This window comes from Mustela erminea, chromosome 1 (assembly GCF_009829155.1).
Source record: "Mustela erminea isolate mMusErm1 chromosome 1, mMusErm1.Pri, whole genome shotgun sequence".
NCBI classification, from domain to species: domain Eukaryota; kingdom Metazoa; phylum Chordata; class Mammalia; order Carnivora; family Mustelidae; genus Mustela; species Mustela erminea.
In genome coordinates, this window is record NC_045614.1 from 151,235,080 (window position 1) to 151,248,315 (window position 13,236).

Sequence of the window (13,236 nt, forward strand, 5' to 3'; positions counted from 1 at the left end):
AAACCATATGGAGAAAAAACATTTGTCCAGTTTGCAACAGGTCCCCTATATATGAAACTATAGATTTCATTCTGCAGTGGGGACCCCTCAAGCCCCCAAGTGTACAGAAGTCCAAAACTACACAACTCCACAGAACCCCCAAAACATTTGTGGTCTTGCTTTGACAAGATTTCAATTAAAAGAACTAGCTGGTTTCTGCCTCTAAACACTGGCACTGGCATTCCAATGTAATACCTTGTGATTCTTCTCGTCAAGAGTTTGGTAGTCAGTCCTGGTTACCTTCGAGAAGCCTTATCTCCCAGTGAACCTTCAGGGAATGGCAGCCAGCCTAGCCTGCTGCTTCTATCGGTTTAGCCAAGCCCATGGGTGCGAGCATGGTTCTCACTGACAAGAGGCAGTTCGCTTACTAGATAGAGTTCAGCCACAAAACCTAGTCTGTGTAGGGTTTGGGGAACACATTTTTATAGTTCAAAAAAAAAAACCAAGAAAAATTAATTCTATAGATCAGTAGTAATTATGGAAAAGTCACAATGCTGGGTTTGGTTTTTGTTTTTTAATAAGATCAGTTTTGCTGTTTCCTTATGTTCTATTTACTTGGCTTTGTCAAGGTATAGCAAAGATAGCTGGTGGGTTGGCATCAAAGAGCTTTCTTTCTTTTTTAAAGATTTTACTTATTTACTTGCCAGAGAGATAGAGCCAGAGAGCACAAGTGGAGGGAATGGCAGAAGGAGAGGGAGAAATAGACCCTGCACTGAGCAGGGAGCCTGATGCGGGGCTCGACCCCAGGACCCTGGGATCATGACCTGAGCTGAAGGCAGACACTTAACCATCTGAGCCACCAAAAGAGCCCAGGTGCCCTGGCACCAAAGAGCTTTCATGACACCAGTCCATGGCATCAGTTGATCTTAAGCTCTCATGTGCAGTGGGAGATGGAGGAGAAAACAGAAAAGCGGAAATCACAAAGACTTTCTGAGAGTTAGTTTTCAGATTGTTTGACTTTGTAAAACACTGTCTCAAGGAACATTATATTTTATTATAGACAGTCTCACCACTCTCAGAAAGATAAATATTATTTTATCTAACTAAGTTTTTACACATTCATTTACAATCAATTCTATTATTTCACTCCATGAACTATTATATTTTCTCCAATTAAGTGAGGTGATTATGAAACTGAAAGATTGGTAAATATGGAGGTTATTATTGGATCAACATTTTCTTCAGGCACAGCTTAGATTGTTTGTGAAGCACAAAGAGAACATGAAAATGTCTTTCCTACCCTGCTCTAGATTCAAGTTATTCATTCCCAGGATTGATTTATAAATGTCTAAATCTTAATCCCTTTTACAAATTAGCATGGGACTTTAGCCCAGATGTTAAAGGAATTTTGCTTTAAATTGCTTTAAAACAGTATGATGACAGTGGAGAAACAGAAAATACTAAAACAAAGCACTTGTTGAGTAATTACAGCAAAATGTCATTTATATGAAATTCATTCATCAGGAATTGGTGATAGTTAAGAAAGGCACAAGACCAAGGTGTACCGTTGGCCTAATTGTGCAAGAGTTGCTAAATCAGTTACTAGTGGAAAACATTTTTTAGAGAGAAGGCTGAAGCCTCTATAGAGAATGTTTCTAATACCCGTAAGTAATTTTAGACATTTAAGACATTGAATTATTTCTCAGTTATAAATAATCCTTATCAATAATTTAAGTCTTTCTTGAGCCACTACTAAGTAAATCTTTCTTGATCTACTTGTAGGATTTGCTGTAGCGATGAAGGTAGCCTTTCATTTATAAAATGAACATGAAAGCCTTTTCCTAAATCTGATGCCCTTTCCTACTAGTTTCCTTTTCGCAGAGCAGGTCAGATGTTCTTAAGTGCGTGAGATCTAGAAGCAGCTTGCCTGGGTTCAAATCTCCCTTCTACCAATTGGCATATTATCTACGGTCGTGGTACCTCCATTTTCCCAGTCTGTAAAATGGAAAAAATAATAATACCTAAAAGATGTTAAAACTGCAAAGCACTTAGAACAGTGCCTGGTCCCTTTAAAATCAGCTCTTGTTGCCATAACACTGAACAGCGGGTCAGTGAGGCAAGTTAGACTCGGTCACACCCCCAGGGCGTCGCTAAGAGAAACTTCTGTGAAATGGTACATTTTAGAGCAGACGGGTTTTTAAGCCCCTCCTTTCACAAAGCTCAAGGGCAGATTTTCTTTCACACCGCAGTGCATCACACCCGTTTTCGATTCCTCAGCCTTCCTTTCTTCTGGCCTCCATCCACCCAACCTAGCCTGCCAGGTACGCCTGGTTAATTATGCAAAAGCCTTCTCCAAACCACCCCCTCCGAGTCTCTACGAATTCGTCTTCGTGCTCTCATCATTTCGTGCTAGACCGCACCTCCTCCCTGAAGTCCTCCCTCATCAACGCGCTCCACTCGGACCAGCCCATGACTCGGGCACAGCTCTGCTCGGGAACCCCCTTCTCGATAGATCCTTCAGATGGTTAGAGGCTATTTGAATCGCCCGGTCTTCATCTGAAATTTTTCATTAAAACGTGGAGTTTGAACAGTCCGCCCTGAGTTGTTGGACTTTGGCTCCAAACCAGACTCCTAGTTAAAGACACAAGAACACAACGATGGCTGAGCTGCGGGCCCCGAGGGCCGGTGAGCGCGACCGGAGCCCCGTTTAGGAACGGTTCGTTTGGACGAGACCAGGACGAAGGAGAGCGGAGGTTAGTGACGCACCTGAATAAGTCCGCTAGACCAAAGGAGATAAACTCAGGCTTTAATCGTGCAGGCGGAGAGCCGCGCGCGCAGGCGCGCACACACACCACAGACACGGAAAGAGAAGCGCCTTCCCAGGTATCTGGCAAGGACACGACTCTGAGCAGGACCGGGTCTTAAAGGCCCCCGACTTCCGGAGAACCCCTGCCCCCGCCTCCTCCGAAGATTACCGTTAGCGCATCTGTCCGCCAAAGCCCAGGCTCGGGCGCGCCGGGCACCCTCCCCGCAAGCCCCGCGGCCACAGCTCCCCGCCCCCCGCGAACGCGGCTGCCCAGTGTCCTCTGGAACGCCTGAGTGACTGTCGGGTTTCGAACCCGGGCGTCGACCCTGGCCCTCGGCGCGCGCAGCGGAGTCGCCGGCGCAGCCTTTGGCCCGCACATCAATCATTTACGCGCCGACTAGGGCTCCTGCGGCCCGAGGAGGGGGGATGGTACGGAACCCGAGCCCGGGGACAACTCTATCCCCCAAGGCAGCCGCGAAACACTAGCCGGGGAGGCCCCCGCCCTCCCTCGGTGCGCCCGTCCCTCCCTCCTTCCAGCGCCTAGGCTCCCACATCCCCGCCTCCCGCTCCGGGGGCGGCGGCGGCGGCTGCGCCCGCACCGCGCGATGCCCAGTCACCGCAGCAGCGCCGCCGCTGCCGCCGCAGTCCACCGCCGCCGCTGTCGCTGCCGCAGCGCGGGCGGCCGCGAGCCCGTGGCAGGGAGCCTGGCGCAGGGGCCGCCGAGCCCGCGCGCTCCTACCAGTCGCTGCGCGACTCATAACCTGATTGCTATTTTTATTTATTTTTTTTCAGGACCGGCGGCTCCGAATCAGGTCTTTTCTTGAATCTGCAGCGACGCCCCCGGCGCGTGCACAAAGGCTCCGACGGCGGCCGGCGGGGACTGCCGAGCGCGCGGGAGCCGGCGCCAGAGGTCGCCTGTGCGCGCCCTAGCCAAACCCCAGGCACCATGCCGCGGCGCCTGCAGCCCCGGGGCGCGGGCACAAAGGGCCCGCCGGCCGCGACCGCGGCGGCTTCGGAAGCGGCCTCGCGTTCCCACCCCTCCGCCTCCGGGGACCCTCCGGCATCGGCCAAGCCGCTGCTGCGCTGGGACGAGGTGCCCGACGACTTCGTGGAGTGCTTCATCCTGTCGGGCTACCGGCGGCTGCCCTGTACGGCGCAGGAGTGCCTGGCCTCGGTGCTGAAGCCCACCAACGAGACGCTCAACTTCTGGACGCACTTCATCCCGCTGCTGCTGTTCCTGAGCAAGTTCTGCCGCCTGTTTTTCCTGAGCGGCCAGGACGTGCCCTTTCATCACCCGTGGCTGTTGCCGCTGTGGTGCTACGCGTCGGGCGTGCTGCTGACCTTCGCCATGAGCTGCACAGCGCACGTGTTCAGCTGCCTGTCGCTGCGCCTGCGCGCTGCCTTCTTCTACCTGGACTACGCGTCCATCAGCTACTACGGCTTCGGCAGCACAGTGGCCTACTACTACTACCTGTTGCCGGGCCTGAGCTTGCTGGACGCCAGAGTGATGACGCCGTATGTGCAGCAGCGCCTGGGCTGGCACGTGGACTGCACGCGCCTCATCGCCGCCTACCGGGCGCTCGTGCTGCCGGTGGCCTTCGTGCTGGCCGTGGCCTGCACGGTGGCCTGCTGCAAGAGCCGCACGGACTGGTGCTCCTACCCCTTCGCGCTTCGCACTTTTGTGTTCGTCATGCCCCTCAGCATGGCCTGCCCCATCATGCTCGAGAGCTGGCTCTTTGACCTGCGCGGCGAGAACCCCACGCTCTTCGTGCACTTCTATCGTCGCTACTTCTGGCTGGTGGTGGCCGCCTTCTTCAATGTGAGCAAGATCCCTGAGCGCATCCATCCGGGCCTCTTCGACATTATTGGCCACAGTCACCAGCTCTTCCACATATTCACTTTTCTTAGCATCTATGACCAGGTGTACTACGTGGAGGAAGGCCTGCGCCAATTCCTCAAGGCGCCACCTGCGGCGCCCACCTTTTCTGGCACAGTGGGCTACATGCTGCTGCTGGTGGTCTGCCTGGGACTGGTCATCAAGAAGTTCCTAAACAAAACCGAATTCTGCTGTAAAAAGTGAACCTCCGCCTTGCCTTGGAGGAGGCTGCTGGTTCGCCCACCTATTTGTTTGGAGTTTCTGTTGTTGCTATTGTTGGTTTGTTTTCAAGTTTTGTTGTGTTTACTTCTTTGCTCAAGGAAGGTGCTGCAAAACCACAGGGAAAAAGTCGAATACAACAAGGTGGTCTCAGTGCACTTGGGGCCTTTGGAAGAGGGGAGATAAGGTTCAAGCAAGAGGGAGAGGGCCACTGGTTCTTGCTCCTGGAAAAAAAATTCCGGTAGTGTTTCTGACATCCAGGGTTTTTCAAAGGGAGCGAGTAAAATCCCCAGTAAAACCCCGAACAGTTTGGTTTTCCAGTCGTCGTCTGCACCAGTGGTAATGACGAGTAGTCCTGGTGAGGTCAGGTATGCAGTAAAGAGGGTAAGTAGACAAAATCCCCGGATACTTCCATTTCAGTCTGAGGAATGCTTGGATTTGTAAAAAGAATGGAGCTTTGTAGGGAATGGGCACAAAGACACAAACCCAGAGCTTAACCTGCTAGAAAATGCATGGAATGTGAACACAAATTAATTATTTCAAAATGTTTCTCAGATGTTATTTAAATAGTAATATATACAATGATTTTTCATAATTTATCAAAGCCTGTGATATGCACTGAATTATCTTTGTTACATAGTTTTGAATTTTGCAGCCCTTCTGCATTGCATACACTTGAACTGGACATCAGGGCAAGCTGCTTGAGAATTCTCAACTACTTTTTTAAACAGTGTTTTCCGAAGGCTTATGTGTGTTATGATACAACTGTGAATTATTCTACCTTAGGGACTCTGGTTAAACTATTGTTGAGGAGCTCAGTGGTTTGTATACATCCCAGGTTTCGATTTACTTCAATGTATTCCACACAACCCATCCAATTTTTTGTTCGTTTTGTTTTTAATTTTATTCTTTCCTTCTCTACTTATTTAAATTGCCACTGGAATAAATGTGCCTTTTGAAGCAATGCCCAAATGACTGGTCCTCAGACATAGTTTCAGGCATGGAGAGAGCAGTAAGAATAAGCTTTTCTTACTTTACTGTAAATCAGGGTCTAACATTCCATCCAAGAGGGAAGGAAGATGGTGTTGGTTTTAAAATTTTGGTAGGACTGAAAGGAGCTTACCAGGAGAAAGGGAGCTAACCCACTAATGTGGCTGTGGTTCCTAAAGCAGCCATCGGGGAAGGTGAGAAGACACAGTTCTAGACCAATGCCATTTATCCTTGCTTATAATTAAAAATATAATATTCAGGAATAACTGAGGCAGTTATATTATGAAAGTCAAGAGCATATTACTTGAGTTGTAACTGAAGACATTGACTCAAATAACATTACCTTTGCGTGGTTAAACACTGGTCTCATTTGGAGCTACGCTATGGAAATGAATAGCAGTCACCTTAAATCACTGAAAAATTAGTGAACGTGTTCCTGAGATCCTTTCTGACAACCACACTGGCCAGTGTTATTTAAGACATTTCTCATAAGTGATAACCTGTACTTGAGATAACAACTCTAGATTAACACAAACCACCGAGGTGGCTTATTTAACTTACCACACTTCCTGACAAGTCCTTTTGGTTAAGAGCCAAATAAGTCATTGAATGGGAAGTCTTGACTTCATAGGATAATTTAGATCAAGCACATAAGGTAGATGAACACTTACCTCAGCACTGGCCGGCTTGAACTCCTAAAAAGATCGCTGTTTTTGTTTATGCTTTTAATCTCTACTTTATTTGTAAACAGAGAGGCTTGGCACAATTCCCTGGAGGAGCCAGTATCCTTGTGCATTAATTTGCACACAGAAGTTAACTTTCTCTAGGTCTGTATTTAATTTGGAACCTCTTAATGGGATCGTAAATACACTTTGCACATTTGTTGATGGATGTCAGTATCTAACCTTTTGCAAAGTGCAGGGAGATTCCCATTAGGTGATAGAGGCTGAAAATTTGTGCCCAGCATGGATGTTATTCCTCAGCTGTAACTTAACTCAGTGCATGTATTCAAGGACAGTTGTGGAAATCATGATATTTCCACATGCAAACTTATTTGCATGTCATTGTTGTCCCTTCTAGAGCCCCAAAGAATGTTGGTTTGGAAGCTAGAGAAACAGGTTGAGGAGTGTTTGGTAGCTTCCTTGTAAAATGGGACCTCCCCTTTCAGAAGGAACTTTCAAGGGGCAGAATTCTAAAAACGGTCCATGAGCTTGAGAACAAGAAATAAACCCTGTATTTGTCATTTTAAATTTGTGTTGGAGATCTGGGTCTCCAGAATTCTGGCCAACAGAATTCCCTTCTCACCCTGTGTCTTTGTCCTTAAGTAGAGGCCACTTAAGGATAAAATTATACCCATATCATTTTCAAGTGATTATGATACGTGAGCCCAGTAAGGTGACACACTTTCCCCCTCAATGTTTTCAGACCCAGTGTGCCCCAGGGAGAATGAGGACTCACTTTCTTTCCCTTTGCTGTTTCCTTCCTTTGTCCCATTCCATCTTAGTATTTATATACCACATATAACATTGACAAAAGGACATTCTAGTTGAAAACAGTGGTTTGGCTTCGCTTCTTATTTGCAAAAAGATACCCTATATGCTATATAGGACCAGGGATGATTTGAGAAACTATGTGTGTTATTTGCTGAATTATATCAGATTTCTGCCCAGATAAATGGTGATATTTTAGATTCAGCATATATTTACTGAATCTCCATTTGTATGGAAATAGCCAGGTATGTTATTACATATTTCAGGGGTAAAATGGCCATCAGAATAAAATATCTTTGAAAAACATTTTTCATGTTCTCCACTTTGCCACATCCATTAGGATTCAGTTTTACTTTATTGTGTTCAGCTGCTTGAAATGTAGGACAAATGATAAATAAGAATGTACTCCATTATCTCTCTAAAACCTATTTTGGCAGTGGAATTTTGAAGCATATTATGTAATGCATTTTATTTTTACTTGTTAGTCATGATCTAGATGACATCTCAAGGAGCAGCGTCGTAGAGTCATGCCTGGAAAGTGAAGGTGTTTGACTTTTTGGAGCCTGTCATTCTGTGGGCTGGTCTCTGGGGTTGATGCAGCTAAGTTAGTTGGTTAAAGAGGGTTCGTGTCTTTCCTGTCTGTGCAGCTGCACCCTCAGATGAAAGGGATGACCTTCCCAGACCGAAGTGAGTCTTTTGGTCATGTCATGACTGCTTATAAAAATAAGCGTGATCTTTTCCACTGGCCATACACTTTCTATAAATAGCCCAGGAAGAAAGTATGGGGCTTCAGAGCTGGCCAGAGTGGCCTTCACATGTTTCCATTCATAAATCCTGCCCATAAGTGCTTGCAGTTAAAAACCATTTAGCCTAATTCATTGTGCCACTCTAGGGTAATCTTGTCTAGGAACGCAAAATTGGGAGATGGAGGTTATTATTTTTATTTTTATTTTTTCTGATTTGGTGCTGAATCTGAGAGCTCACAGCAATAATAAACAGGGATTGTTATCTTCAAATCTCTTTACAACTCTACTTAATTTGCACAAAGCTAGAGTAAAAGGTACAATAGGAATTATCTCCATCTATAGGTTATACCAAGGCGACAGAATCAAGTTTGCAAACTGGCCTTAGAATGTGGGGATGTTTGTGTGCTCACTTGGGAGTATGTGCTAGTTTGCATGGCTGTGATGCCTGGTCAAGCACACAGACACTAATTGAAGATGTGTGTCTCCGTAATTATATATCTACGATTAATAATGTCTAGTATTTATTTTATATACAGAGATAGGTCATTTATCATTGTAAAACAGAGTGAAGTAAGATGTGGTTATCCTTGAATTTAGATTATAAAATCTTAAACAAAATGTACTTATGTAGTTTTTATCATCTTGGATTGTTTTTCATCTGTTGAAGTCTGACGCTGCTGACTTCACTCCATCAGTATCCTTTGAGTTGGTTTCCACATTTGTCCATGTCATCCTTTTAGTGATCACTGAGCTCCTACTGCATGTAAGCCATCAGGCAAAGATCCATCCACATTATTACAGCTATTACCCCTTTGTCTGTGGGGGAACAGAGATGGGAACACTAGAGAGCCATCTGGCCAGGACCCAAACGCTGACCTTGGCCACAGCAGAATGTCCTAAGCCACTGAGTTTGGTTCTTTTCTCCTTTCTGTTGAAGAGAGGCAATGCATAGAATCTTATTTCAGTTAACGTGCTAACTTAGCCCAAAGCAATTTCTTTCTTTCCTTCATTCTTTTTTTCCTCTCTCCTTCCCTCCCTTCGTCCCTTCCTTCCCTTTCCTTCGTTCCTTTTTCTGTCTGCTCCTAGACCTATGTGACTCTGATGGCTGTAGAAATCTTAATATAGGATGCAGGTGAAGCGATAGCAGGCATATGTACATGGAGACAGTTGAAAATTTTATTACTACTAATCAATAGAAACGCTACTAACAACCACTTTTGGGGAGGTTAATAGTATTTATGTCATTATGAAGCAAGATTCATCCAAAGTGCCTAGACTGTGATATCATTAAGTGTCTGAATTTCATAGAGAGCATACTTATGCTTTAAAAAATAGGAGCTTCAGTCCGCAAAGACGAACTCATGTTCTTTAGCCCTTTTCCTCTTTTAAGGTCCTTGTGTTGTCATCTATAAAACATGTCTTAGAAAAAATTATTCTGGAAGAAATTAGTTTTTTTAAAAAGTATCAGATCTGAAAAAGACAGGAAGAAGGCATGAGCAGGGGAGAACAAGGAGGATTTGACTCAGACAGTTAGAATGGGACCGCAAGTTCAACTGTGGACAGTTGCTCCTGAGTTTTACGTTCTGTCCCTAGAAAAGCATGTGAACTTGCATGGTGTTAGCTCTCAAATGGACAGGCAAGGAATTCTCTTTGGCAGGCTAACCACGTCCTGTAGTTTTTGACCTGAGCACTACTGCCAAGGTATATTTTGAGTAGTACTCTTACTGCTGGCTTAATGTCCTTAATTTGTTTCCATAAAATTAGGATCTAAGGCAAAAAGGCATTAGGGGATAGCCCAGCCAATTGTAAATCACCTTTTGAATCATTTCTTTGAAGGACTGCCAATATCCTCTAACACAAATTGCCTGACAAAAAGCAAACAAGCCCAGACAAACCGAAAAAAGAAAGCATTCATTGGTTAAGCTGAGTGAGCACCATTGTATTCCAATGGGATAGGCTGCACATTCTCCTGTTGAAGGTTTTCTTCCTCTTCACTACTATGAATAATGATCTTTTAATTGTGAAAATAGGTATAGATTCTTAATTACTCTTCCAAAAATCTAATACAAATTTTTGCAGTTGTTTCAAAAGAACAGATGTATTGCATTTCTGGTTTGCAGATTTCTAACCAGCTTGTAGACATTTTTGTTTTAGAATAGCTTCTTAAGAGTCTGTGAACAAGTTGCAGAATTAGAGTGTTTATATATAGGTCAGAGGCCAAGAACACTCCGGTGGCTGCTAACTGTGGCAGGATGTGACTTTGGAAAGCTCGGAACACATCCATCCATGCAACAAAATGATCACTTATTTACTATCTAACTCGGTGGAAAAGAGCCTTTTGTTTGAGTTTTGGAAAATGTTCCCCAATGTATTGTGCTTCTAAATGTGATGCAGGATCCTCCATCTTTTTTGTTCTCGATCAATCTCTGAAAGCTGTTCCAAACATGGCATTCCTCAAGGAATATTTTGTGAATGTGCAAAAGTATTCTCGAATGTGTCAATGTGGCAGGCCACCTTTCTCATGCCTTACAGCTCCACCTAAAATATGCAATAAGCATCCCCGTAGGAGTGAAAGGGTCTTCAGATGGTTATTTAACCGCGCTGTGGAAATGGCCCTGCTCCTCACGGCTCACCCACCACATTGAGAAAGGACATCATGTAAATAAACCTTTGTTTCTAGTTGAGGGGCGTACGGGGATACACATGAATCTCGTTTCTTCTTTCAGTTCCATCTGTAGTTAGAAAGTGTAATCTTTTTAATATGCTGGAAGCAAAAAAAAAAAATAATAATAGGAAAACATTTTAAAGAGGTATTCTAATTTTCTATCTTACAAGTTTATAATAGCAATTTGTTTGTAAAAAACAGGCCTTAGCACATAGATGAGAACCAGCGCTTTTTGGAAAGCCTCATCTTTGTCCTGGGAGTTTAATCACCTTGAGCTCTTACCCAAATGACGAAGACCTAGTAGGTCTTTAAAAATGTAAATAATGTATAGTTTACAGAAGGGTAAAAAACCTTTTTTTTTTTTTAATGAAGAAAACAGGTCAGATATGTTCTAGGTGTGTAACAAGGCTAAATTCAACATCTTTTAAAAATTCTAGTTAGAAACTTCATTAAATCCACTCTCCCAGCAAGGCTTAGCATGGAAGGTCTATTTTCGACCGGGTCAATTTTCTCTTATGGAGGCTATGAGCAAAATTGTTCTAACAAAGCAACTGAGTACCAAGGCAAAGGGGATGAGGCACAGTTCACTTGGATGAGGGTATAACCACAGCAAATGACACAGCCAGGAAACCGGGCACACACGTGCCCCTCGTTTCTGTGGAGTGGGAAGGAGCCGAGAGCCCCACACCATCGCTACACAGACAAGGCGAAGGCTATCTGGTTGCAGGGCTGGGGATGAACCCTTGGCTGTTCTTTTATCTGCATAAAGCCTGTGGTGGCTCTGAACTCCTCATTCCAGCCTTCCCCCAGGCCATTCCCACCACCCTGGAAGCCTTCGGTTTTCACAGCCTCCTCCTCTAAGACGAAAGGTTTCTAAAAGGATTTCATGTGTATCTAGGCCTTGTCCAACCATCTGCCTTATGAGGTTCATCCATTTCTAAACCAAGGATTTAAATACGATTACTGCGCTCAGATTTACAAGAATGTACAATCAGCAGGTCCCCTTTCGCAGTAAAGGGCATTTAATTGAAGGCCATACTCATTTTTTCCCTCAGGTCAGAGGCAGAGGGAGGATTTCACAGTGACCAAGTAGACACCTCCTTGTACCAGTATTTTCTTTTTTCTAAGTTCATTTAATGGTGATAATGGAGGGAGAAAGGAGTAAAGGATAATGCAGGCCTGAAGAAAGAAACCGAGGGGAAGATCCCACTGCTTGCGAAATTATTTCTTCTTAGGCTGCCTGACTCCAGCCATCACCTACATCCTAAACAGCTGTATTTAGCTGGCTAGAGAGGCTTCTCAGGATGTGTGAACTTCCATACAGGGACTATGTACGATGTGATTTCAAATCAATAGTGTTCTCTGCCAGAGAAGCATTATTTAATCATAATTCCACGTTACCTTATAAATCTATAGAAATAGGTATCACTTTGGTCAGTTCTGTGCATGTAACTAACAAAATTGTGACTAATTTCTCTTGTATAGTTTGCTATGATTTTGGTTTTCTGAGGTATTTGTTCCTTATGGTCTTGAACATGGAATTCTATATTAATAATATATGTATTTTTTGCTGAAAAACAAATGTATGAAGTAAGAATAAATTATTTGTAAGCAGAGTGTTTAGGTCTGTATTTGTATGCCTTCAGCAAACAATTCCTAAGTTAATAGTATGTATAACACTAATATACATGATAGGAAGATGCATCCTTTTTATGAAAATCTGCTAGCAGAACAGAAGAATGTTAAGTTTCTAATAGAAGTCCTGAAGAAGCACCCTTAATATATTTTTACAATTTTATTTAAATGAAAAAGAAAGCTCATGAATTACTTTGAAACCATGTCTTCTAAGAAAATACTTAAGCCCAGATAATGAAGCTTTTCCTTATTCTTCCCTATATTTCAAGGCACTTGTGGTCCATGGACTTTTGTGCAGTGCAGCCTGTCCCAGAACCCTGGTAATGTGTGTGAATTTGTGGTCTCTCTGTCCCAAATAACCCTAGCAAAGGAGATCTGGCTTCAGTTATTAAGGTCTGTGAGTTAACCTCAGGGGAGCCTAAGTGTAAACTGGAGGGAAGCCAGGATGAGAATAGAGCCAACACATGGAATGGGGCTGAACAGAGTAAATCACAAAGGGAGGCTTGATCAATCTGTGCCTGAAGCCTTCACTTTGGGGCTTGTCCTTATGCGAGCCAAGAAGTTGTCTTCATTTTACAATCTAGTTTGAGTGTTCATTGCTTGTAATCAGAAGTATCTTAACTCATCTACAAGGTTTGGTAACCTCCCAGCCGTCTACGACAGGATTGGCACAGCTCCCATCCCACCCTCACTCAGTCAGTCCCACATTTTAGGATCTGCATGTTAGGTATTTGAAATACCTCATTTTTATTTTTTTAAAGATTTTGTTTATCTGATGGAAAGAGAGATTAGAAGGAGGCAGAGAGGCAGGCAGAGAGGAGGAAGCAGGC

At 44.3% G+C, this 13,236-nt stretch overlaps 1 protein-coding gene across 4 annotated transcripts; it reads left to right on the forward strand.

Annotated features, from left to right (window-relative positions):
• Positions 1-2,604: 2,604 nt before the first annotated feature.
• On the forward strand, positions 2,605-12,382 carry PAQR9 (progestin and adipoQ receptor family member 9). Of its 4 annotated transcripts, none has more exons than XM_032346767.1 (2): positions 2,605-2,732; positions 3,578-12,382. In XM_032346767.1, exon 2 carries the CDS (start codon positions 3,732-3,734, stop codon positions 4,863-4,865), a length of 1,134 nt encoding a protein of 377 aa, XP_032202658.1. In that variant the 5' UTR covers positions 2,605-2,732; positions 3,578-3,731; the 3' UTR covers positions 4,866-12,382. The 4 variants fall into 4 exon arrangements, with proteins under 4 accessions (XP_032202658.1, XP_032202649.1, XP_032202641.1 ...); XM_032346758.1 differs by lacking the exon at positions 2,605-2,732 and adding an exon at positions 2,783-2,862; XM_032346750.1 differs by lacking the exon at positions 2,605-2,732 and adding an exon at positions 3,115-3,214.
• The last annotated feature ends 854 nt before the right edge of the window (positions 12,383-13,236 follow it).